Source organism: Indicator indicator, chromosome 15 (genome assembly GCF_027791375.1).
Source record: "Indicator indicator isolate 239-I01 chromosome 15, UM_Iind_1.1, whole genome shotgun sequence".
Taxonomy (NCBI): Eukaryota; Metazoa; Chordata; class Aves; order Piciformes; family Indicatoridae; genus Indicator; species Indicator indicator.
The window spans coordinates 7,273,846-7,299,327 of record NC_072024.1 but is presented as its reverse complement, the minus strand read 5'-3'; the positions used below and the strand labels follow the sequence as shown (position 1 = coordinate 7,299,327).

General features: G+C 47.4%; 1 protein-coding gene across 1 annotated transcript in view; it reads right to left on the bottom strand.

Annotated features, from left to right (window-relative positions):
* The window catches only part of LRIG1 (leucine rich repeats and immunoglobulin like domains 1), a 92,404-nt gene extending 68,397 nt beyond the window's left edge, over window positions 1-24,007 (bottom strand). The window contains exon 1 of the mRNA XM_054387592.1: window positions 23,319-24,007. Within this exon, the coding sequence (XP_054243567.1) occupies window positions 23,319-24,007 (689 nt within the window). The remainder of the gene's footprint in view (window positions 1-23,318) is intronic.
* Window positions 24,008-25,482: the final 1,475 nt, after the last annotated feature.

Sequence of the window (25,482 nt, the reverse complement as noted above, 5' to 3'; positions counted from 1 at the left end):
AAATTAATCTGTATGAAGAGAATAAGGGTAAGAAATGTCACCATTTCATGGTAATCGGAAAAAGAGCATTCTTAGGGCCAGTGGAAAGCATTGCTGCTCTGAGCACAGGCAGCAATGGCAAAGCAGTGCAGCACTTCATGTGCAAAGATGAAGGGATGGAGAACCCAAGGCACTTTACAAAGAGGGTCACAAGAGAGATGAAAGAGGACAAGTCTGAGAAGACCAGAGGGTAACAGCTCAGTGTGTGGTTGAAAAGCCGCAGAAATGAAACACTCCTGCAGCTCACTACCACATTTGTGAAGCCACAAACAGGAGATACTACTTCTCCTCAGGGCAGGTCACTACTTGGCTGTTAGCTGCACAGTTTTCCCAGTCCTTCCTAAAACTGGGCATTGTCAGAAGCAGGACTCTGGGCTAGACAGGCTGTCGTCTCACATGGGAGCATGTGCTTAACGTAGACTCTCTATTCCAAGCCTGGCTCTGCTGCAGCAACGCCACATTAAAAAACACATTTTCCTCAATTTGTCACAGCAAGCAAGGTATGAAATTAAAAAAAAAAAATTTCCAAATCTTCCAAACACACAGGCTCCCCTCCTCTAAAGCCTTCTGCAAACCAATGAAAATTCTGTAAAAATAAATTGTAGCGCATTTTATAGGGGAAAATAAGCCGACTGCAACTGGAAACACATAATCTAGCTGTTCTCTAACAAAACCTACAGGAAATGGTTCTGCAAAAGTTAACTAAGTGATACTGAACTTTCTCCAGAGTGTTGTATAGGAAATAACACTGCAGAAATGACTGCCTGATTTAACCTTTTGTCCAGGCTGCACTACAAAGCCATACAACAGGGGTATCTGGCTGATGTTAACAACCCTCTGATGCATTCTCTAGAGCTGCAGTGAGAAAGCAGGTTATCTCACACACGCCCAGCAAAACACCCTTGCCACAGTGCAAAGCCCAGGCAGCCAACTGCTGACAGAAAACAGAATTTCACAGTTTTCCTTTTCTGTGGCTGGCAGTTGGGTTTTATTTTGTTTCTTTTTTATATATGTGACGAACTAATGGTTGTCCTGTGGTGCAAAAAAGCAGAGCTGATGCACGCATCCCCTGCATTTTGACCTGTGTCAAGTAGGCAGACATACCAAGGTGTCCCATCTCTCTCTGCCATCTGTCAGACCATCCATCCCTTTTTTAGAGGCCTCATAATGCAATGCCATAGTACTGCTGGGTGAAACCCCCTTTAGCATCATGTTTCTCAAATCCACTCATAGAGCTTCTCCCCTTTTACTTACCACCTCCACCATCCCATGAGGGGCTGCTTCAAGCAAGTGAGTGCCAGTGAAGGATCATTTAATCCCAAGGCATCTCAGGAAGAGCACGTCTGCCAAGAAATCTGGTGTCAATATTTGCCTGGAGCTCTGCAATCACAATTACACAAACTGAGCCAGGCTGTCCTCCATCCTTTCTCCCCTACTATCCACATGCTTCAATGTGAAGGTGTTGCTACAAAAACCTCAACCAAGTGTGGTTTTCAGCTTGCATTTTAGTCAGAAAGGAGTAGCTACAGCTGACATGCATTCCATCTACTGAATCCTCAACATCTCAGTCAGTCTTCACTTTCCATGAAATACACTGTACGGAAAAGAACAAGCAAAGAAAAAGAAACAAAAGCATTTCCATGTTCCCACAAAGCTGAAGTTCCTATGCAATTGCTTTAACTAGGACAGAGCTTCGAGAGCTATGGGACATGTTTACTGTTTGATCAGGTTAGCCAGCAGGAAACCATTTTATAGTTTTGGGGTTTGTTTTTTTTTCTTCCCAGCAAAATTTGACACCACCACCAGAGCTGCTCCAAAACACTAAAAACCCTAACACAGAGCCAAAAAAATAACCCATCCAGAGCAAGGACCTAACCCTCCATTCAGGAAGCTCACAATAAGATGCCCCCCATGGAATGACACCAATTTCAGCACACCAAACAGGCCACTGGCAGGGAAGCCAGTACACAGCAGTACTGCAACTGGCCTCAGGAATTAGCACTAGCAGCTTTTTTCTTTTCCCCCCTCTGCTGCCTCACGCTTATGTCAAATCATGTGAATGCAATTACATAAACTGTACCTTTTCCATGAACACCTTCTCTGGGATAAAGGTTCTCATTTTACTCCACATAAAACCACTCTCCACAGGTTTATAAGCTTTAAATGCTATGTGAGCACATAAAAAGTGTCCAAAAAAGTCTATTTAACGGTTACACATTAACTGTCATACACCTCTCCAGGCTTGTGTTGTCCATCTATTTGCTAAATCAATAAACTGCTTGTAGGCAAATTTTTAATATGTTGGTGCTGCTGAAAATCCTTCATTCCTGTTTACTAATAACTTTATAGAATTAATTGGAAACTCCTACCTATGTGTGAAGTTTTAAGCTTAGCTCTGCCAGGGAAAAAGCAAGATGGGTTTCAGTTAAACCAATCAAAACCATATCACTCCTATACTCCAAACTGGATGCTGGCCCACAAGGTAATACAAGAGCTGTGCAGTATTGGGCTGGGAAGGACTTGGGTGAAGGAAAATGTGTGCCTGCAGAGATAGAGCTCCTCTAAAGCCAGGGGGAAGTTATCTAGGAAGTGCTGTGTGCATGTACAGCCAGGAACAGTGAAATCATTTGCATGAGGACAAACAGGAAGCATTAGCAGGAGGTTTTAGGAAAGAATACACCCAACACAGTCTTATTGCCAATTAAAGTTAAGGGTATTTTCTTCAGCAAATCCATACCTCTGCTACCATCCTAGATATGCCCCATGGGGCTCTGACAGGCAAATCTGCCCAACAGCAGCAGGTAAGAGGACGGCTGCCTGCAGTCAACATGTGCAACAGATGGGCCAGCATCAAGTAAAACCTTACCACAAGGCACTCTTGCCTGTTAAACAGCATCTGAACAAGACACTTCTGCCTGCAAAAGCAAGCCCTCTGCAATGCTCCACAGAGGTGCACAGAAGTGTGCAGAAAAAAGCATTTACTGTCCCTTACTCAAAGGGACATCAGCTGCCTGGTGCAGCTTTATCATGTTATGGGGGGAGCACATGACTACCTGGCAAGTTTCACCATGGGCATTTACAAATGCCCTCCTGTGCCATCAACCCATGTGACAGACATGCAGTTGGCAGGAGGGGCTCAACTGCTGCACCACCCCTGCCTCCTCCAGTACGGGGCAGAAGGTGAGCGAGGTTGAGCTAAGCAAGCTGACAGTGGTTAAGTATTGATTAAATCCAACTATTTCACAAAGTTTCAGTTATGCCTGACCAGCTTCAATGGTCTCTGCACCTTGCTGTGAAACCCCTGTGATGAGAAGTCTGAACGGCTCCTTTCTTACCTTATTTTTTCCTCCTTAATAAGTAAAACACAACCTCTTAAACTCCAGAGATGCACTGTGACTTCCCAGCGTGCTTCTCCAAGCATCCATTGAGCACCCTTAGTGTGGGCAAGGGCACCAGAGCCCCATACCTTCATGACCTGCAATCCTCCAGGGATGGATAACACCACTGTTTTCTTCCTAACTAGCTCCCCTCTCCCTGTGGTGCAGAAAGGTCCTTCTCAACCATGCTGCCCTCCTTCCCACTCACTTCCCAGCCCATCTGGGGACCCACTTCCACAGGGGGTGGGCAGACAGCAGGTACTTCACACCTCCCCATCATAAACCTGCCCAGAACAATTACCTGGCCCTGCTCCAAGAACATGCTGCTGCCTCATTTAAGCACAAGCAGGAAGCTGGCCCCAGGGCTGGGGTATGCTCAGAGCGAAAGCTGAAGAAGGCAGAGGAAAACATGGGGGGGCTTGGGCTGCCTGCTCACCCTCCTGCCCACCCCCTGCCTGTGCCCATTAAAAAAAATTAATCCCCATCGTAAAAGCTGGAGCACAGCCTGTATTTCAGGCAGATAATAAGGGGACGCCTTTAGAAATAAGGAATCACTTACTATTCAGGGAAGGAGATAATAAAGGTTATTTAAATTAAAAACAACCTGCACAAACAAACTCTGTTGCCTTCTCTCTCAGCTGCTGCAGCCCCAGCCTGGCATTGGCTGCCTGCTCTGCACATGTTATCTGGGAGCTGCAGGCAGAGCGATTCCCTGCTCCAGGCCGTTTCACAATCTGCTCACTCTGGACCTTACACTACTACGTCAGGAATTAAACAAACATTTCCTCCTTCTTCGGGATTTCCCCCCACCTCGTCCACAGCTCAGCTCCAAAGTCCAGTCAGACAGCAGGCATGGGGTTGAGGTGTAACTGCCAGCTCAGAGAGCTCAGCTTGCTCTCCACCAGCTCAAACAGCCACATGAAATGTCCATGGGGCAGCTGGCATGGAGATCGGCCCCATCACACCCCGTGACAGACATTGTCAGGGGGTAAGTGACCACTGCAGCCTTGCACAAAAACCAGCCTGGAAAACGGGAGAGAGGCTCTGTGAAACCCCAAGCATCTCTGTGAAACCCTGAGCTTCCCTCCCACTGCCCTACTAAGAGCAAACACACCAAGGACACCAAATCTCTGTTTATTCTTGAAAAACAAAAAAAAAAAAAAAAAAGAGGAAAGGGGAAGAAGTTTGTTTGTAAGCCTTGCTCTTGAGGAAGACAGGGCTGCATGCATGCACCCTCATCCCAAATAGTCTAAAACTGGGATGACACCAGAGGGGTGGGAAAGGCAATTGAGCTCATGTCGGGCTGCAGAACAGGGACAGGCAGGGGAAGGAGCATGGTCAAGGACTCACATAGCTTTAGCCCTTAGCTTGGGACCACCTAGACCCATTGCAGGGCATCCACACTCCCAAACCACACCAGGCAGACAAGGCAGGAAATGCTAAAACACAATGCAGAGATAACAGCAACATTTTGCAGAACTTCATTGAAACATCAGTCTGCCCAGAAATGCCCAAGAGCCCAAACCTCAGGTGCCTGTTTCCATGTGGATTACTGCTGACAATGACTAACTGCAGCAGAAAAAGTTGATCAGAAGTCTTTTTTTAATCCATCCATATTTCCAAACAGGTATAAAGTTAGGGTTTATCTGCCTTGGAAAACACTGCAAAAGCCATAGCAGGGAACCAGCAAAAAAAGTACAAGATCGACTAAGGGGGCTGAACATTGGAGACCCAAGTCAGGTTGAATTTTTGTGCAGTTCTCACTATTTCATTGCAACGCCTCATTAATATTTCTGATAAAGGAAGCTTTTGTTAAAGACCTGCTCTATCCCCCTCCCTCCTGTACCTTCCCCTCAGGGTTTTAAGATCACAACCACATCCTCAAACGATTTTACTTTTTCCCCAGTAACGCCAAGGCTGACAAGACTTGACATTCCTGAAATGTTTAAATGGGGGGGAAGGAGAGAGAGAGAGAGAGAAGCAGCATTTTTTTCAAACCCACTTTCTGCACCAGATCAGCAAAAATTGGCCCAGGACCAACCTAAAAAAAAAAAAATTAAAAAATTAAAAATATTTGCAAGCTCATCTTAAACACTCCCAATGCTCCTGATGGAAAAGTCCCTTGCTGCACAGCAGAGGCAAGCCCCCACACCGAATACTGAGCATTCCTGGAGGCAGTTTGTGGAGCAGAAAGACATAATCCAGGCGACTGACAAACCACAGCACACGACTGCTGGTCCATCCCCAAGCATCCCGTGGGGACATGCCACCACTGGTAGTCACCCACAGCAGGACTTGGGATCTTTGGTGAAGCCCCTGCAGGAAGCTTGTGGGGACCAGTCTCCCCTTCCAAACAGGTGGGGAACCCATTAAAAAAAAAAAAAAAACAAAAAAACAACAAAACAAACAAACAACTACAACCACCACCATACATAACCAACCAAAACCCACCAGCACAACAAAAACCAAACAACTCCCTTCCAACCTGGCATTCTACAATTCTATGAACTCACATGCCAGGGACTTGGTAATGACTTTAGGATGAAGAAACCCAGCTAATGAACAGGCAAGAGCCAAAATAATCCACTTTCTGCCAAATCCCAGGAAAAGCACAGTGCTATCAGTAGCCATTATATTAATTGATTCATACACTGGCCCATTTTGTAGCTTTTTCCAGGCTGAGATTTCACTCGTCCAATGCTGCAGGACAGAACTGGGCAAGGAGAAAGGTGCAGATGGAGCACTACAGCTTGCAATAAAACCCGGTGAAGGTGATACAAACCAGATGTGGACAGTAACTTCATGCACTCCAAGAGGCATTACAGCTTCATATGCCAACCACAGCATGCCAAAGACTCAGAAGTGAGCATCCATACAGCCAACACACACTTATGAAGGGGGTGCATTTCAAAGGGTGAAGAATAGGTTAACAGGAACCCACCAAGCTCCACCAACCAATTATTCTTCCTCGGTTTACTAGCACAGAAATTTGGGCAAAGAGGATTGCAGTGTTCCACTCGTGCAATAAACTCCTTTCACCAACATCACTTCACACTTTCCAGAGTGCAAAGTTCACACTGATATTGTTGGCTTTCTCACTCACTGCCTTTTGGCACTGTCCTGCCTGCTTGGCTATTCATTAATACACAATCAGTACATTAAAGGCTTCATTCCATAGTCCCAGCTAGGCTGTAACAGACTTTTCCAGCAAGTGCTGTCTTACGGGGGACAGAAGTGCAAATGTGTTTAGGTTCTCCTAAATACTCAAAACTAAAACACCCCAAATCCTCTATTTCTACTAACTGGGTTTTACAGAACAAGGCATTATCACCATCAATGCAAATAGTGTCCAGAGCAAACTTGGAGGCTCTACTGGATGTACTCTCGTTACGCTTTATTCGTTTATGCATCAGTTACACTACAAAACGTTTGCACAATTTACAGACTGAATAAATCATAGCTACATGGCAAAGGCTGCCTGGCGATGAGAAAGTTTCCACCATTTTCATCTGAATGCTGGCTTGCTGGGACGCTGTGAACAGCCTCCAAAAAATCCCACCTGCTTTTTCAGCTATGCTCTAATCTTCCAGATTTGAGCAGGAAGCAGGACAGCCCTGCCTCATTTACTCTCACCACAGTTGCATGGAAAACCATGTCACCAGAGATCAAAATAATTTCTGCTCTTTCAGAGGCACTTTCTGAACAGCTCTGGCTCCTCAACAACCCTCACTCTTACCAGCTCCATCAGTACTCCATCACTCCTAGGCGTGTATGCAATACTCATGCCTACCAGGAAATGAACTCTGCTTCAAGTCACTTGTTCTCTACAGAAACAGGCCATCAGATGTTGGCTTACAAGCTCTTCAGTTAAACTTCTTTACTTCACAGCCTCGCTTTCTCCTGCCCTTGGGCTTATCTGTTCCAGCCTCTGGTCCAGCCTGTCCACTCCTAGCCCACACAGCATCATCTTCTGCCCCGCTTTCCAAACAGGCACAGAAAACTTATCCCAGTCTCCCTTAGTACCTTATTAAATCCTGTCTTATTTTTCTTCCCTGGGAGACTAAACACAGGCTGTTACTTCAATACAAAATTAAGCACATGCTCAAAAGACAGAACAAACACAGCTTAATTGTAAGGAGTACTAAAAAAAGCACTCTGGTTGTTTCAGGTCATTTTAAGCCACATTATTAAGATTCTGTCCCAATTTTTCAAGAGTTGCTTATGATGGAGATGAGCCCAACTGGAAAACCAAAAAAAAAAAAAATATCAAGAATTTCTAAACTCCGAAAGAAGGTTTATCAGAGTTTGGGCCCAAAGCCACACTGAATGCAGCGCAGCCAAATAACATTTTTCCATGACTTTTTATCACTATTACTTTGTGTTTTCCCCCCAGGAACACAAGGTCACATCAAAATTTCTCCAGACAGCTCCCAGTCCCATAAATTGTTAGAGGCCTGGATTTACATCAGTGGGATTACAGGAGATCAGCCAAGTGTGCACATGCTGGAGGGAGAGGGGACAACACAGCACTTCAGAACTGGAGAGTATTTTTCATTTATAAATAGTTTACATTTTTTGGATCCAGCAGCGGACAACCCGCTCAGCCTCTACTGAAACCAAAGAAATATCATGTGTGAGCACTAACCACAGTGTAACAAAGATAATAAACAACAGACAGGCAGCCATATGCGAAGAGGCTGGTGCTTTTGGTAGGGGAGGCAAAGGAAAAACACCACATTCAGCAACCCTCACGCAGCTGAAGGACTGATTCAATTTCAGAGGAACCAAACTCTCCGAATTAGGCTATAGGAGTAACCTCCACAAGGAAGCCAGCTCCCTGCACCCTCATGTGCTTCTCTCAGACCATCTCCCCAGCACTCAGGAGCACCCAATCCATATACCTTCAGCAAGAAGGGACAAAGTGATGTCCACACAGCCACCAGAAGCACGTGCATAATATGGAACGTGGAGCAGCACTTGAGTCCCAGGGCAACATCCCCAAGGAGCAATTCAAATTCTGTTCCAAGACAGACCTGGTGCACTCTTCTAAATTATATATTAGAAACAGCTACAAGAAACAGGAACCTAAAATACACTACCTATGTTGCAACCACGTGCCATGTTCTCACACCCCACAAGATTGCGTCTGCAAAAAGCTCATACTGAGCCTCAGCTGAGGGAGGGCTGCTGAAGTCCATTGGGTTCCTTCAGAAGCCTTCTACCTCATGGACTTCACCAAGAGAACTAACCAAGATAGATTACAAGCCTCCTACACCAAGTTCTTGCTCTCACACCAAACAGAACTTAAAATGAAAGCTGCCATTTCTCTTATCCACATGTTTATAAATGTTTTTGATATTATGCTACTGTATCCTTACAATAAAAACAAGTCTTAAAATGAAGCAGGACAACTCTACTTGCCCAGGAGAGGAACCTGGCCTTGGAGCACCACCACTGAAATCAGCCTGCCAAGACCAATTTGATTTTATTACTGCAAGGAATTCCACAAAAATGCTGGTAACTTTTGAGCATCAATGTGGGTTCCTAGGTAGGAAAACACCTCCTTAAAATATGCACTTTCTGGATTTCATAAACGTTTACCAGATATAAGAGAATTCATGGACAATTCATCTGCCATGACAAGTGTATAGACACCAAATCTAGCAGAAGAGGCTGGGCACCCATCTCTGCCATGAGTGAAAGCCTACAGCCAGACATGCCTGGTTGAGCAAAGGTTTGTTTTCAATTACATTTTAGATTCCTCTAACAATAACTGCATGGCGTCTGGCACCAACACATCTGAGCCTTTGAAGTGGTTCTTGACTTCAACGGGACAAAGGGGGAGGGCAAAAAAAGGGAATCAATCAGCAATTTCAGTCCCAGTCAAACCTCCTCTCTGAAGAGAAAATGTCAATACCACAATCCCTCAGCACACCAGAAACGTGCCAGCAAAACAGAAAACACAAAGAAACCCCAAACCCCAGATTTACATCAACATAGCAAAGGGTCTGCACTAGGTTTCCTGCTTTCACCTTCAAAAAGAAGGTTGAGATATACGGGTCAATAGTCCCAGACACAGGAGCCTTCCTGCCTCCCAACACCTCCCCACAGCTTTGCATCCCCTTCCTTGCCACTCGTGCCTGCAATAAAATGCTTGTGGGAAGAGGTATCTAATGTTTAAACCCCAGTGAAGTCCAGTTAAATCAGAACAGGAAAGGGGAACACATTCCCTGTTCAAAATGTCATTGCTGGCCACCCAGCACCAAAGAAAAGGTCTATTCCTGAGCAATAGCAGCAGCTCCCACTGAGCTCTTCCACTAACACTCATCACAGATGCACATTTGGAGTATCCATGAAAGACTCGAAGAGAAACAAATAGGTGCTGCGCCATGCCATCCATGGGGTGCTGGTGACCAGGAGGCTGAATCACCTCTGGACACGTTCAGGAGAACATCCAAAGGAGGCTTAAACTAGTTTGCAATGCCTGCAGGTAGCCCACAGAACTACCATATACCTCTGCTTCCCCTTCAACTATGCCTGTCTTTAAGAATCTAAACCCCTTTTCAGGTCTGGCCTTAAGTGACATTGGTAGGATTGCCAAGGAAGTCAGCACAAGAACAGGGCAACAAACCTTAGTTTTAAAATGCCTCCTCTTTATCTGGTTTGTTTAAATAAGCACAGCTGTGATTTAACAGCAACAAGGTGGCAGAGCACAACAGCTCCCAAGACAAAGGATAGTGGTTTTGACTGGAATGATGCTCTTTAAAGAGGGATAAAAAAGCCTCATTCATTTTCCCCAAGTCACACCCAAGTCCTACCTACTCTTTTCGTAAGGTCAGGCAGATTCTGGAAGCATCTGCTGGCTCAAAACATTTGCAGAATTTCAAGAATCTGCTTCAAGAATCATGAGGCTGCTTTGTTCAGGAATGCTGACATGTGGGCAAAGGGAAACCAAAACGTTCCCTTCAATGCTGCAGAATACTTTTAAAGTCTGCCCAAGATAAAAAAAATGCAAGAGTCAAAATTCTGAAGGAAGTGTGGGTTTTCTGCTGCATTTCAAATACCACCTTGAACACGTTCTTCCAGCACAGGAACATGGCTGTGCCAGGACAGTCTGCATGCCGAGCAAAGCCAGTCATCTCTGTGCTCCCCTTAATGCAGGGCTGGTGTTTGGAATGAATCAATAACAGAACAGATCAAGTTGTCTTGCTTTTATGGAAATTACCATGTTGTGAAAAAGCTCTGGGCACAAAGTCTCTTCTCCTCAGACAGAATCCACCCATTTCCCCATGCCTCCTCATCCACAAGAAAAGGGCAAGCATCCTCCTGCTTGCATGGCTCCTGGGACAATACTTGAGTCGCCCTCTGGAAGCATCCATTGCATTCCATGAAACCGAGGAAACTAGACCTCTAGCTTATTCATAAATCCTAATATTTATAGGCTTACAGTAGGTGATACAGCTCTTCAATGCTTTAATTAGAGGACTGCCTTCAGGCCAAGGAGTCTTGTCCAAGCCAAGTCTGCTGGTGGCCACCAAAACAAGGCCCAGCTCCTGCTGTGACAATGCTGCTGCTGTAACAGTTTGTCATTTATTCCTGCCCTGCTCCCCAATGAGTCTCAACTGACACCAAAATGAGGGCTGGCTGGGGAGATGCTTTTGACTTCTGATGGCCAGGCTGCAGGACCTGTGTCACAGCACTGGGCCATGCAAACGCAGACCAAGGGTGGAAAACATCTACTGCAGAAGGCTGAGCAAGGGTCAAACAGCCATACAGTGCTCCCAAAACACCACCAAATATCCAGGGGTTGGTTCACCTTGGCTTGAAAGCCACAGAGAACAGCAAAGGAACCAGCAACTGAAGGCCTGACAGGAGGAGCAATCCTGGAGGGCTCCTTCCTGGCTCATCCTCTGCCTTTGCTCTCTGTGAACCCAGACCTAAACAGGTCTTCTGCAACTCTGTCCCACATGAGCACCAGGAGAACCAGTTCTAATCCTCCAGACCAGGTGTGGCTGGGGGGCTCCAAAGCCATCCAAACAAATCAAGAGCGTCTCTTCATTTCAAACCCAAAAAGCAGGAAAACCATAAAAAGGCATTTCAGCTATGACAGACCAAACTCCCCAAAACTAACATTAAGGTACATGTTCCATCCAGTCCCATCAGGGCTGTTGCTATTGTCTGTCACACAGCAATGTCAGGAAACTGACTTCCAAGGGTTCAGAAATTTCCCTGCCACCTGCAAGCAGAACAGGGAGCCTGAAGGGAGAGGAAGCCAGCAGCCCAGGGAGATGGTGGGCCAACAGGAGATTCAAGGGTTGATGCATTCTACAACAGCCAGCCAGACTGTTTTATAACCAGGGTCAGAATCACTCAGGAAACCATAGAGGAAGCAATTGGAAATTGTTGGACTGGGAAACTTCCCCATTTTGTTTCCAAGCGTGCAGGCCCTTAAGCCTGTGCCGGACTCCTCTTTTAGCCATGCCTCTCACAAACAATGCAACAGTAATTAGCACAGTCCCAAAAGCATACCTCCTCCTCCCCCAAGAAAGATAGGTATGTGTTGTTTTGGCTTAAGTTTGCAGCTTAATCATGCACAGCCCGTTCCCCAGCAAGCCCCACGCTGGCATTAGGACTCGACACACAGGGTGCCTGCGAGCCTCGCCTGGGAGCTGGCTCCAGCATTCGCAGCTGGAGAGTGAAGCAAGCAGAGCAAACAGCAGTGAGCGGAGCCCAGCCGCCCGCACACCACACCGGCTCCTCCGCAGCGCTGGGGCTGACAGGAGGGACTGCCACCTGCGGACGGGTGGGCCAGTCAGGGCGACGGGCAGAGAGGGTGTTGGGGTAAAGAAAAACAACATTGTGCAGTCTGAATCAAAGGAACGCCTGGGAGACACACAGAGGGATGCAACACAGCCCCCAGTGTCCCTGCCAGCTGAACGGGCAGCTCGTTAGGCTCTTGTTAAGCAGACCACAAAGTGGCAGCACTTGAGACAAGTGGTAGGGGCCGTGAAAGAAATACTGTCACAGACAGCTTGGGCTACGATCTTGCATCTCCCAAGGATGCTGCCTGGCTGCATAGCGCTGCCTTCTCCCCACACTTGCTATAAAGCCCACACCCCACGAGCAGACAGAGCAGGCAAGAGCCCCACGAGGCAGCCACTGCCCTACTACAGTGCTGCCAGTGAGCAGGGAGATGTAGACACCCATGTCCACTGCTTCCCACCCATAGCCTGTTGCTCCACATCCATCAAGCCATGAAGGCATCTTCTTCCTGGAAGCTCTGCTCCAAGCGAGGAGCAGCAAGTCACCAGAAATGACTCCCAGCTGTGGCCATAGCAGTCACAAGGGCTTGCTGCTTTGGCAAAGACACTCCCCCATCGCATGGGTGGCACCACTTTATACAATAAAGGAGCAACCATGCTGCTCCCCAACGGGCTCAGGATTCAAGTGCTACCTCCCCTTCTCACATGAACATGCAAGGCAACCCTGGCACCAAACCCTCCACTCCTATGTATGGATAACAGCTAATCTAATGCCAGCGCCATCCTAGCAAGATTCTGAATCTCTCCTCAAACAGTCCAACAGAGGTAAGCAGAGCACATAGGAGAACTGTCTCACTGCTGGGTCTCCCTTATCAGCTTTCCTGCTGGGATGGTTTAGTAGCTCTACTCTTCCCCACGGAGATTCCTTTATGTCTCATACAGGATAACTTCACACTGCTTCCCTTCCCTTGGTGAGGATACAGCCACTCTCCGCAGCTGCCGCCTATGAGACAGATAAATTTGAAATGCCTAACTCTTCAAACGAAAGTAGGCCAACAGCATCAAGTGCTCTGGAGAAGAGAGAGAGAGATACCATTACACAGCCTCCTTTCTTCAGGAACCTGGGTAAAAAGCAGTATCTGCCTCGGATTAAACCAGGGAGAAAGAAAACCAACTGCTTTTGTAAGTAGACAGTGTAAGCCAACATATGCTGTCAGATCTGTATGACTGTCTAAGATTATCTCAGACCAGTACATGTCTCTGCTGCTCAGGTAGGTTAAGAACTGAACAGGAGCTCCTGAAAGGGGTTGAGCTCACCAGTAAGTCAAAAGCCAAGCAACTTCACTGGGGAGTTGGACTCAGACCCAGAAATAGAGATGCATTTATGAAAACTGCAGGAGCCAGCCCCTTGCTCAACATGCAAACCAAGTGACACCACGGAAGATCAAAGTGGTCTGAAACCAGAAAGTAAAGCCTTAGCCCTGCAGACCTGAACCAGAAAACTTCTTACCCACTCAAAGAGGTGGAATCTGCCTAGGCACCCTTTTATCATCAACAATTTTCTAACCTACTGTAAAAGTTCATTCTTCCACTCTTATTAACAACCATCCAAACCTCTTAACTTCATCAATCTCAACACCATCTCAATAACAAAGGTTGGAAAGTAAGAAGGAGGATACACAAGAGGTTTACAACCATGTGAAACAAAGATAACTCTCACAAATGCATCCAAATCAGAGAAGTCTAAAAATACACACTATCATATTTACTGATTTCATGCAGAATGCATACCCTGTTCCAGAAATAATCTAAACAAAGCCAAGAACTGACTTAGAAAACTTAAGGAGAAAAGAAGAGAAACAGAATTGTTTATAGACTGACATTGATAGGAACAGCACAAAAATATGCTTAGTAAAGGAAAAGTGGAAAGTATTATGACACCTTTCAAAACAAAGCATCATATGGTTTGTTTAAATCTCCTAAACCAGGAGAAATCTTTTGCCAAAACAAGTGAAATACAAGTGTGATTGTGACTTTACCACCTGGTTCAGAAGGAAGCAAAGGTTTACAGTGAGTTACACTGACAAAGAGCACAGGATCCTCTCAGCAAGGGCAGACCACAGACAAAAGACCAGCACCAGCCAACTGCCCCATGTCAGCAGCACTTGCCATCTCTGCGCTGCCCATGCCATCACCAGGTGTGGGAGTGATGAAGTAACTGGCCATGAGAAAAGAGGGTGGGGAATATCCCAGTGACTCCCAGGTCATCAGGAGATACCTCCTCACTCTTTGCAAATGTCAGAGAGGTCACTACTGACATGGGTTACACACACATCCCTTGTCATACTCCACATCCCCTTGGGGCTGCAAAGCTCAACATGAAAGAAGAAAATGGCTCTGTGCAGCTTCGATTCAAGGCAACCACTTTATGGTGGGAAAGAACCAAACTTGGGTTGCCTGCTTATGGACCAGCCCATGATGTCCAGACTGCTAGAGAATATGCTTTAAGGTCTGTGCTAAAGAAAGGCTTCTGGTGCTTTTTCACAGCTTGGAAACCTGTGTGGACTGCAGGTGACCTAGACATCAAAAAACAAGCAAAGGCTGCTTGGGGCTGCTCCCCAGGCAGTAGCAGTGGAGAGCTAGCTCCAGCCTCCCCCCTGTGCACAGAGCAGAGGAAGGTGAGGCACCAGTGTTTGGACAACTGGAACACATTTAGGGGGTGATTTTTCACAGGGCCTTCAGCCAGATCATTTCCTACAACAGCTGTTTTATTACCCATGATAAAACCCACAGACCAAAGACTCCTCCAGCCATGAGGTCTCCCACCACCCCACTCCTACAGGGACATCACCCACATCAATCCCACCAATGCAGCACCTACACTCCCAGGACACTTCCAGTATCACAAAAATGCAACCAGAAGACAACAGGCAGTAAATCTGCCATCTCCACCTGATTATCTCCCACCAAGCCTTGGGCATACCCAGTTCAACACCTTCAAGCCCAGTACTCACCAATGCTGGTGATCCAACAGCACTAGCCAAGCACTGCCATGTATGCTGCAAGCATTGGCCCACTGGCCAGCCAGCACTTTATAGAAACGTTTTTTAGATGATAGATAACATAGAAAACCTGTGTTTATATTGGCACACATCAGGCTAAAACAGAATTTAAGTGCACTTATAAGCCAGCTCTGTCTACACAAGCTAGCCAAAATGTGTTCTAAACAGTATTTGGAGAGGCTCGTTAGTAGCTGCTGTTGATGGTAAATGCTCTAGTGCAGAAGAGTATCCACAGCATCAAAATACAACAGGGTCCCACCTTGGCAGACATCCATCCCAAAAGCACAGCCTTTGGGCAACCAGAGAGAAACACACTGGTGATGAGGATGGATCCATGTCCCTATGTGTGTGGAAGCAGCACAGCCCTGATTTCACATTTTACATCTCTCATTTCCCTCTTGCACCTCTGGGCTTGTCCAGCCTTTCTGCAAGGAGTGAAAAAACCTGCCAGCTGGAGGTGGTAGTCCAGGGGAAAAAAGCATCTTATTTCAAAATCTTACAGTCAAATTTCCACTGAACTTTTTCTAATCTGAAAGCATTTATCTGAAGACAGGTGCCTTCAAGAAAAGGGAAACATTTGCAATATGCACCCTGTATAGCTAAGTGGGGTTTAAAAGAAATTAAATTTATGACTGCACCTCTGCAGATTTCCATAATAAATGAGATTGTCCCAGGGGTCCAAAAAAAGACAAACGAAAATTCACAACAGTTACTGCCTCGTTATGGGCAGCAATATCAAGAGTACATGACTGCCTCCCAAAGAAGGAGGAGAAAAAAAACAAAACAACTCCTGACAAATTCTCTCACAAAACTTTGGCTCCCAAACAAAGCTTTAGGCAGCTAATGCATTGTTAAATACAATTTGTGCATGACACCAGAGTATACATTTTATGAATGTGCAGCTCTGTGTAAAGATTTTTCACGTTAAGGGCCTCTGACACTTTTCCTGTTGAAATCCATGCAAAGCCACTGCAACAAACTACAAAATTGCCACTAATGCAAGTAACCAACCATTCTGCCTGCACATCCAGCATGATTAGAAACCATAGCTATCTTCCTAGCTTTTGTTACAGACTTCTCCAATTCCTTCTCAATCTGAAAACGCAACCACGCAGAAGTGAACCACGCTCCTGGAACCGAATGCGACACGTCATCAGATCTTGAGGTGCCCCCAAAATAGTAGGGTCTGCTTCTAGACTTCTCCAAAATTATATGGTTGTGGCTTGAGACAACGTGCTGAAAGTATAATGAGGGAGCATAACATATTACATATGTTGTGGTCCTGCTCTGAAGCTGGAAGAGGCCAGGGCTGAAGGACTTGGGCTGCAGTGCCGGACTTGGTTAACTATTAATGGATGACTCAGCTACAACAGTAATCCCTATTTCATGTTGTGTGCTGGCACAATGTTGCCATCTCAGTCCTTGACTCGGGCCCCTATGCACCACAGATTACAAAACCCCACCTTGTAGCACATCATTTCATAGCTGGACATACCAGGAAACAGGAGAGGGGGTTTATTAACTCTTTGCTCCTTCCTGCAGCTTCACATTTTGCTACTTCCTTCATATGTCACTTAAAAAAAAAAAAAAAAAAATCAGGTGAAGGACCTCAGAGGAGAGCTGCAGGTGGATGCCCAGCCTCCCCAGGTCGCATGAAACCACAACCAGAACAAAAGGCTGTGTTTATTCACCAAAACCATGTTCTGTGTTAAATCACTCTCCTTGACCCGAACAAGGTGCTAATTCCTGCCCAGTCCTGGTCCTACAGCGCTGATGAACTTGGAGCCTGGATTTTCTGCAGATGGCTCTTTCCAGCAGCATTAGCCTAAATTATCTCTACTCCATTTACCCACATGACCCCATCCAGCTCCACATTGCAAAACAAGGGAGTCACACTGGGCAATTAAGTTAGCAGCACAAAATGATTATGTTAAAAGCTAATGAGCTGAGCTAACTCAATCCAAGGTGTCTGGTGGGGCAGCCAACAAGATCAATTAAAAGCCCTGCAGCCCTAATTGAGAGTTTCTGGGTGCGGCTGACATACAAGTCACAGACAATACCCAAGTTCTCATCAGAGCTGGCTACTGAGGAATGAAAGCCATCATCCCCATTTTACAGCCACTCAAACTTCAAGACACAACTTTAACTCCTCTTCCAGAGATCAAAGCAACTAGAAACCCAAGTCAGGCACTGCCTGGACACAGCCAGGGCCCCTTGGCACTCGGCAATTCCTAGCTATCCCACAGAGCCAGTGGGATCTGCACTCATGAGCCCAGGTACATGCACAGGCAGGAAGGTGTTTCTCCATCACCTGGGGAAGTGCTTCAACACGAAGCCGCCTTGAACCCTTTCAGCATGCTTTGCTAAAGCTGCACACCAAGGAGCATCCTTCCAGCACTCTACGACTTCCCTGTACCATCAAGCCCCATCTCAAAGTGCTTCTGCATCTGCCTAAATCCCCACCAGAGACAAGACTCCAGCCCCAGCTTAACTTCAAGCAGAGAAGTGAAATCTCACTCATGTTCAAGGAAGCATTTAAGTACCTGAAGTGCTTTGCTGAAGTGCCTGAGCTCCCTAACATATCAGTTTACCACCTAGTCTCTCGCTGCCAGCAAGTGAAGGGAAAAGGCAATCAACCTCACATTTGCTCCTTCTTCCCTTAAACTACAAGGAGAAACTCCTGCAAGGCTCAGCCACCCCCAAAGCTTACATCCACAGAACTGTAAAGCAGTTTGCACAAGCAGCAAGAAAAAAAAAATATTAAGCTGTATCTAGCACATAATAATGGTTGATTTTTCTAGAGAACAATTGATGGTGTGTTCATTTTTTTTTCAGCTGCCTACTGAGATGCTCTGGGAATTTTCCCTCCGCAGCATCTCCTCCCCCAGCTCCCAAACCATCCATTCTCCCCTTTTCAAACTGCACCCATTGTAAACGGCACTGAATATTAACATAGCCCATTGAGCACTTGCTCCTTTTGTATGGGACCCCTGCGTTTCAAATTGCAGTCACAGTAGAGAGGAAAAGCCTCCAAGTGATTAAATGCCATGAAGCTTCTCAAAAGGAGAGAGGAATATGCAGAAGAGGCTGGGGGGGTGCTAGAGCCTTTCACTTGACACCTGGGGCTTCTCAAAGAGCTAGAAAGGCTTCTTGTGGGGATCATACTATCCATCTAGCCTTCATCATGTATCTCACATGTACACTTCTGATCGAGATAATTTCTGCCCCAGCTATGGCTCAATCAAGGATTAAGATGAGAAGATCAGACAGCAGTTTCAAAAGGCTTGCTCCCAACTGCTGTTCTCCAGTAAGCACCAGTAAGTATCATGGCATGCTGAGGGTGGTCAGCAAATCCTGACATGTTCACACAGGAAGGGTGACTTTATTTGCAAGTGTATTTGCGCATAAGCAGCAGACGTAGAGAGGCACTGACTTGCAAAGAGAGGCTTTCCTGTTAACCCACCAAGGCCATGCCCCAGGCCCAAGACTGAAGACCTTCCCCTCCAGGCTGCCAAAGACAATGCTCCAAGAAGTACTAAATTCAAATATGGCACTGCAAGTAGAACAGGATTTATTTTTAAAGCACCAGCGGCTCCCAACAGTGTTCCACTTCATCAGGAAACCTTCCTTGGACCACCACCCAGGAGGGAGCTGCTAGCTTTGCAGAATTTCTTGGAATTTCCACTCTCTTCTGCCAAGAGGTGGGAGGGGGACCCAGCCACCTGCACCAATCCACATCCCTCTCTTCTAAGCCATCCTTCCAAGCCTAGCAGCCCCCCGGGCAGCCAGCACACAGAGAGGGCTCCACAGCTGCACAGGGCCAGGCACCTCAAGCCCAGGGTGACGATTACTTAATCTTAGTTCCATTATTTCAGCAGGGCTGAAAGTAGGACATGTAGAGAAGAAGCTGCCAGCAGCACACTCTGCTCCCAGCACTGTCAGCAGGAGAGTCCTCACCACCACCTTCTCTTCTAGCATAGGCAAAGAAGTTACCCTAAGATGGGAAAGCAAAGCAACATGACCTGACACATTAAAACCCCAATTTAGCAAGAAGTTTAAGTTAAAAGGTAATTTTGAACACAAACATTCCATTTTGTTGCCTTCAACAAAATCTATGCATGCATACACTTGAGCACACCGTAAGTTTGCTCCAGACTCCTAGTTCAAATGCAGTTCTAGGCCCAAAAGCCATTGACAGGCATATAAATAATTATCAAAAGCATGCAGATGCTTTGCCCAGCTCTCTCCAGAGAGAAGCAGCACCGTGCAAGCAGCCAACATCCACCCAGCTGGTGCCTCAGAGAAACTTATCCATACAGCCAAACTCCAGAGCCTCCCTGGGAAACCAAGAACAGCTTTCAGCCCAGCTCTGTGGGATACTGAAGGATTCTGCCTTGCTCCCAGCCACACAAGGCTGGGAGCACACTGACCCAGAGGCAGAATGGTCTGTACACAGATGCCCAGTATCCCCCAAAAATCTTCCCAGTCATTTGGGTCAAACATATACAACACATCTGTTTAAAATAAAACCCTTCATTCATCCAGACCACAGCAGCAACGAATTAGCTATCCAACTGGACAGCCCCAAACCTTCTCACCACTAAATTTGTAGCCAAAATACTATTGCTTTATCACTAATAAAGAAGGGAAAAAACTTCCCTTTCATACATGATGCCTAAAAGAAATGCCTCCTCGACCATTCCTCAAAAATTAAGATGCATGGAGAAACAGAAACAATGTATGCAGATGACGTGCAATGTCCCAGAGTCCTGCAGCAGGCTCTTCTGGGCACAAAGCACTCCATACTTTAGCTTGGCCCTGCACTATACTAATGTAAAAACAGACTTTCAGACTTAAACACTAAAATACAGGAAGCATCTCCAGCAGCTTTGAAGTGAGACAGTGGCACAGCAACTGCCCAGAGTGTGATGCTCCTGGCATCCCCCATGGAGCAGAGACTTTTTCAGAGCTAACGAGCCCACAGCGGTTGGGCGCTGCAGCTCCTGCAAGGACAGCACAGGTCATGCCAGAGCATTGCAGCATGCCCTCCAAAGTGTTGCTCGGCCAGCAAGTCCTGGACTTACATAACTGGCATACAGTACTGGGCTGCCTGTTGCTTTTAAGAAAAATAAATAAATCTGTACCACACTGCACTGAGTGACTACAGTGCACCAACTTTCTGCATATCAGTTATGCCTTCTGCAAGCTAGGGAGAACAATGACAACTCCAGGCTCTCCTGCCAACAGAGAAATAACAATAATTTCAAAAGATCCCAATGCTTTTCTTCAGTACTGATAGTCATGTTGACAAAACATGCAGCATGATTAAGACTGTTCCAGAATCCTCCCCAGTGTGCCGAGCCACATTTCCAAGCCTACAAACACAAGCTTTATCTCCAACACACTGAAAACCAGCTCCCGAGAATAGCTTCATATTGTTGCACTCATTAGGGGAAAAAAAAGATAAACTCTTAAGGAGGGATTTTTTTAATAGCATTTTAATGAAGTCAAAGCACAGCCACCACAAGTCACTGAAAACAGGGTTTATCTCCTATCAGCAATCCAACGTGCTCAAGCTTATCACCGCAGGGAAGGTGACACCTTCAGTGGGAGACACAGCCTGCCCAGAAGCAATGGAGATGAGGGATTCACGGCTCACCCGTCTCACTTCAGTTTACGGTCAGAGGACCTGCACCACAGGCTGCACTCCTACATCAGCCCGGGGCCACGGCAAACCTTTACATTTGCTTTCTGCTTCTTTAAAAGAACATTGTTTTTTTGTCTATTTGGGTGGGGTTTGTTTGTTTTTTAAAAAACACCACCAAAAAGCCTCACAAACAAGAAGTGACATGGTAGCTGCAGAGAGGTAACTTTCCTCCAAGCACAGGGTGCTTTGATAGAGGACACTGAACTGCTAAGAAAAAAAAAAAAAAAAAAAAAGACGACAACTCGGAAACTCTCAGGACCAGAAATGAGCATTTATGATCCTACCCAGCATAAAAATCATGCTTCACCTTCGTGTTCCTAAACCGAAGTAAGCAACTGAAGTGATGTTTAGTGTGATTAGAAACAATTATCACTTTAAAAACAAAAGTATGTGTATGCCTGATTTTTCTATTAGCTATGGAGAAGGAAAACACCCTTAATTTTGTGTTGTCACATATGAAAGCTACCACAAATTTCCACTTCAGCTAATTCTTTGGTTAGTTTAGGATTTACAAAAAGTTACAAAACTTACACTGTTCAAGAGGTTAAAAGATCAACAGCTCACAGGTCCATGGCAGTAAGATTTATGCGTGCCACTAGTTCACCAAGAAACATAAACCAAACTTGAGACACTCAAAAATCTGTTCCATAACAAAAAGACACTCCTGGGTATTAGCACTGCCCCAAAAACAAGCACAAGAATAAATTTGTTCAGACTGGGCTATTAAGGCACTTCTCTGAAGGAACAAAGACACATTATTTTAACGGGTGTACAGAGATGATGAAATTAAGCTGAGAAGCCTAAAAACTTGCTCCAAAAGGTGACCAAGGCTGAAGGAAGGTTCCTTCAGAGCACATAGCAACAGGTGAAGGAGATGAGTCAGGGTTTTAATGAAGAAGCCACACGTTCCTCTCTGCATAGCACCTGATAATTTCATGTAAAACAAGGCACATCTGCAGTCAGAAGTGAATAACACCAGGGGAACATGACAAACCTCTAATAATTCTTCTTAATAAGGAGCTGGATGATCTCCAGCAACACTTCAGGGACTGTTCTCTCTCCTGGCAGAGCGGAGGAGTATCTATTACAACTAGAGGTTTTATAGATTCAATAATCTATAAATCTGTTCAAACAGCAGAAAGGCCTAGCCACAGAAACACCAAGACACTTTTTCCCTCTCCCTTTCTGGATCCATATTTCCCCAAGGCTGGCTAAGAGCTGAGGACACTTATTTTTACAAGTTTATGAGCGCACACACACACACTCTCAGGGCTCCTGCACTGCCACTACCAATGAATCGAGCTGTCAAAGCCGAGCACACTTTCCCTTTCGAATCTCCTGTGCTTCATGCATCTGATGATGTATTTCAGCTCTTACCAGGTCAGCGCAGCACCTACTCAACGCAAGCAGACCCACTACACCTTATGGGAAATCGCAAAACACCGTCCTGCATGAGGGGGCTGGACTGGAAACACCCGGGGGGGGGGAAAAAAAAAAAAAAATCAATAATCCACAGGAGTGTACCAGCCACCAGGTGCTGGGCTCCAAGCTCACCTGCCATCCAGGACATGAGATACACCGCAGGTTAGTAACTTTGATAGTCAAAAAAGTGCCAAGAGACTCGCAGCCCAACACGTAGATTCTGCTAGAAAGCAACACCTGTTTTTTTTCTTAAAACACCCCAAAAGTGCCACAAGAGCCCACGACTCTGGGGCAGCCCACGATCGCTGTGCCATCGGCTTTCACACCTTCCCAGTAAGCAGCTCCAAACGTCAAAAGGGAGAGTGTGGCCCCAGAGGTGGGGCCCATATTTGGGCACCTGGGTGCAGGGCGCGATGCTGGCCCCAGCGCAGGGCTGGGACGCGCCCCAGTTTGGAGCATCAGGCCGGGCGTGGGATGGAGGGATGTCCTAATAAGGATTCGGGAGCTTAAGCCAGCCGTTACTTCCAGTAGCTCCCATCCTTAAGAAATCAAACGCGCTCCCAGCAATTCTTCCTCTGAGACACCCCAATAGAAGCGAAGGAGTGCCGGCCCAGAGAAGGGTCGGGCGGGCAGAGAGCCCCGAGGTCCTCTCACCCGGGCCCGGCACGGCACCCGCCGCCTCCCCATCACCTCCATCCTTGCCTGGGGTAGGAACCAGAGGAGACACAGACAGCGGGACAAATTTCACACCGCGCAACTCAGCGACTACAAGGCGGCAGAGATCACTATACTTTCAAAACAACAAACCTAAGTTTTGTGGAGTTTTCTTCAAAGGTGGGTCCCCAAGCGCGTCTAGCTGCCGGCGCACAGCCACCAGCGTAACAGGGCTACCCAAAATCCCGCTTCACTCTCAACCCCTTACGCCCCGGGGTCCCTTCCCGGTACTCACACGTGCCGCGGCCAGCGGGGCAGGTCCTGGGGCACGGCGGGCAGCGCCAGCCCACCGCAGCTCAGCAGCTCCTCACCGCAGGCACAGCCGGAGGGGCAGTCGGCGGCGGCCGAGCCCAGCAGCCCCAGCAGCAGCAGCGCCGCCGCCGCCGCTCCGCCGCCTGCCCGTGACGGCACCGCCATTTTGTATCCGGCACCGGAGAAGGTCCGAGGCGGGAGAAGACGGCAGGAGCGGCCCCGGCGCGGAACGCAGCTGTAACGCCGCGAGGCCCCAGGAGCGCTCAGCGTCGCTCTGCCGCCCACAGCATCGCCTCGGCCGCCGGCGGCGCGGCCCCACAAGGCGGTCACGGCACCGGCATCCACCCGCCGGCAGGCAAGCACCGCCGGGTGGCTCAGGTCCGCGTACCCGCCGCGGGGAGCGCCTCCTCCTTCACGCTGCACAGCTACGGCCCAGCAGCCTCTGGAGCTCCCCTTCCTCGGTGCGCTCCCACAGGGCTGAGAACCACAGCGACCGCCGCGCTGCTGCTCGACCGCCGCTGGCCCAGCCCGACCCCACCGCTCCCCACCCGGCCCGAGCGCCGCTCGCCGCGGACCCACGTTGGCGACACCGCAACATGTAGCCGCGCCGCCCCCCGCGCGCCCGCCCATTGGCTGGCGGCCGTCCCCCGGCGTGCCCGCGCGCATTGCCATTGGTCGGGAGTCCCCCCGGCGCGGCGTCGAGGCGTCCCATTGATGCTGGCGTCCTGTCAATCAGGGGCGCCAGAGCCTGCCCCTCTTTCCCACTCCAGGTGTGAACGCGGGCGGCCGCTCCCCCACCCCGCGCTGCTTAAAGGGGCCGCGCTCCCCGCCCTTCCGCGGGGAAAGTGAGCCAGGAATCCACCTCCTGTGGGTGCGGATGAGCAAGGGCAGACCCTGGGGGCTCCCCTGTACCCCTATGTGCCACACTCCCGGGGGAACTCTTGTGATGGATTAATCACCCACGCAAGTTTCATATCAAACCTAAATGGTTGGGTCCACTTCCCAAATTTTCCTCTATTTTCGAAAGCTGGGCACACTCTAGGTGTACATGAGCACACAGTACAAGTCGGAGTGAAGCACGACCTGCAGCAAGATCCTCATGGGCAAAATTAATTGCAAAGCATCATGATTAATATCTGAAGCCTGCATTTTGAGGCTGCTCTGTAGCAGAGTGGAGAGCATCCAACTAGCTTTGGTCAAGTTTGGATGTGCCCCACATCGCATGTATAGGAGGAAACTCTGGAAATCCTGAGGGAGGAAAAGTTAGCTTTGGAAATGGTGAGATGTAGACGCAGGGTTTATTGATGGGTTAAGATCTTACCCCAGGACGAGGGGTTTGTGATTTCAGCTTTCCCACCTCAAAGCTCAACCACACTGTGAGAAGCAGTGCTAGCTGTTACTGGTGTGGCAGTTCGATGTTCTCTATTTACTCCACCTGCACAACTGTTTGGCCTTTGGGACAGCTTTGGATGTATCAGATTGCACTGATTAATGATAAACAGAAAAGCCAACCACTGCTTCTCCCTGCTCAGCACTGAGGTGACCAGGACTCCCAGGCATCTTGTCCTACCTTCCTGGGGACAAAACACCCAGCGTGCCAAGCCTAGGTGATGCTCACTGATGCAGAGACCCTCAGCAGTGTGGCCAGGATTAGCAAGGTGAGCCGAGTGGTCCTGGCCACACTGGCCCCTTGGTGACAACGACCATTTTCAGCACAGACTTTCCAGGAGGAATCTACAGGCTAGTTACAACTTGGTGTTTAGGCTCTAGATCTGGAGTGGGATGGGGAGAGGAAGGGAACAGGAATTTAAAAATCCATGTTACTGTGGCTCAGGTTCTTACCTCAGCTTTCAAGAGCAGGAGAAAACAGGAGAATGGCTTACATTTAGTCCCCTAATTTATTTGAAATCTGTTTGCAAATTCAAAGCAAGAGCTCCTGTCCCTGTGGAAGGAACCTGAGGCAGGAAGGATAGATGCATTGTAGAAGCTACTGCTGTCTGATACAAAAATATAGCAAATCAAAAATTAGGTTTTTAGTTCTTCAATGTGGGAAACTCAAAATTTAAGGCATTTTTATGGAGCATATATCTCTTGCCCTATTAGGGAAGGCATCATGAAAATAAAAACCTATTTGTCCTTTTACAGTG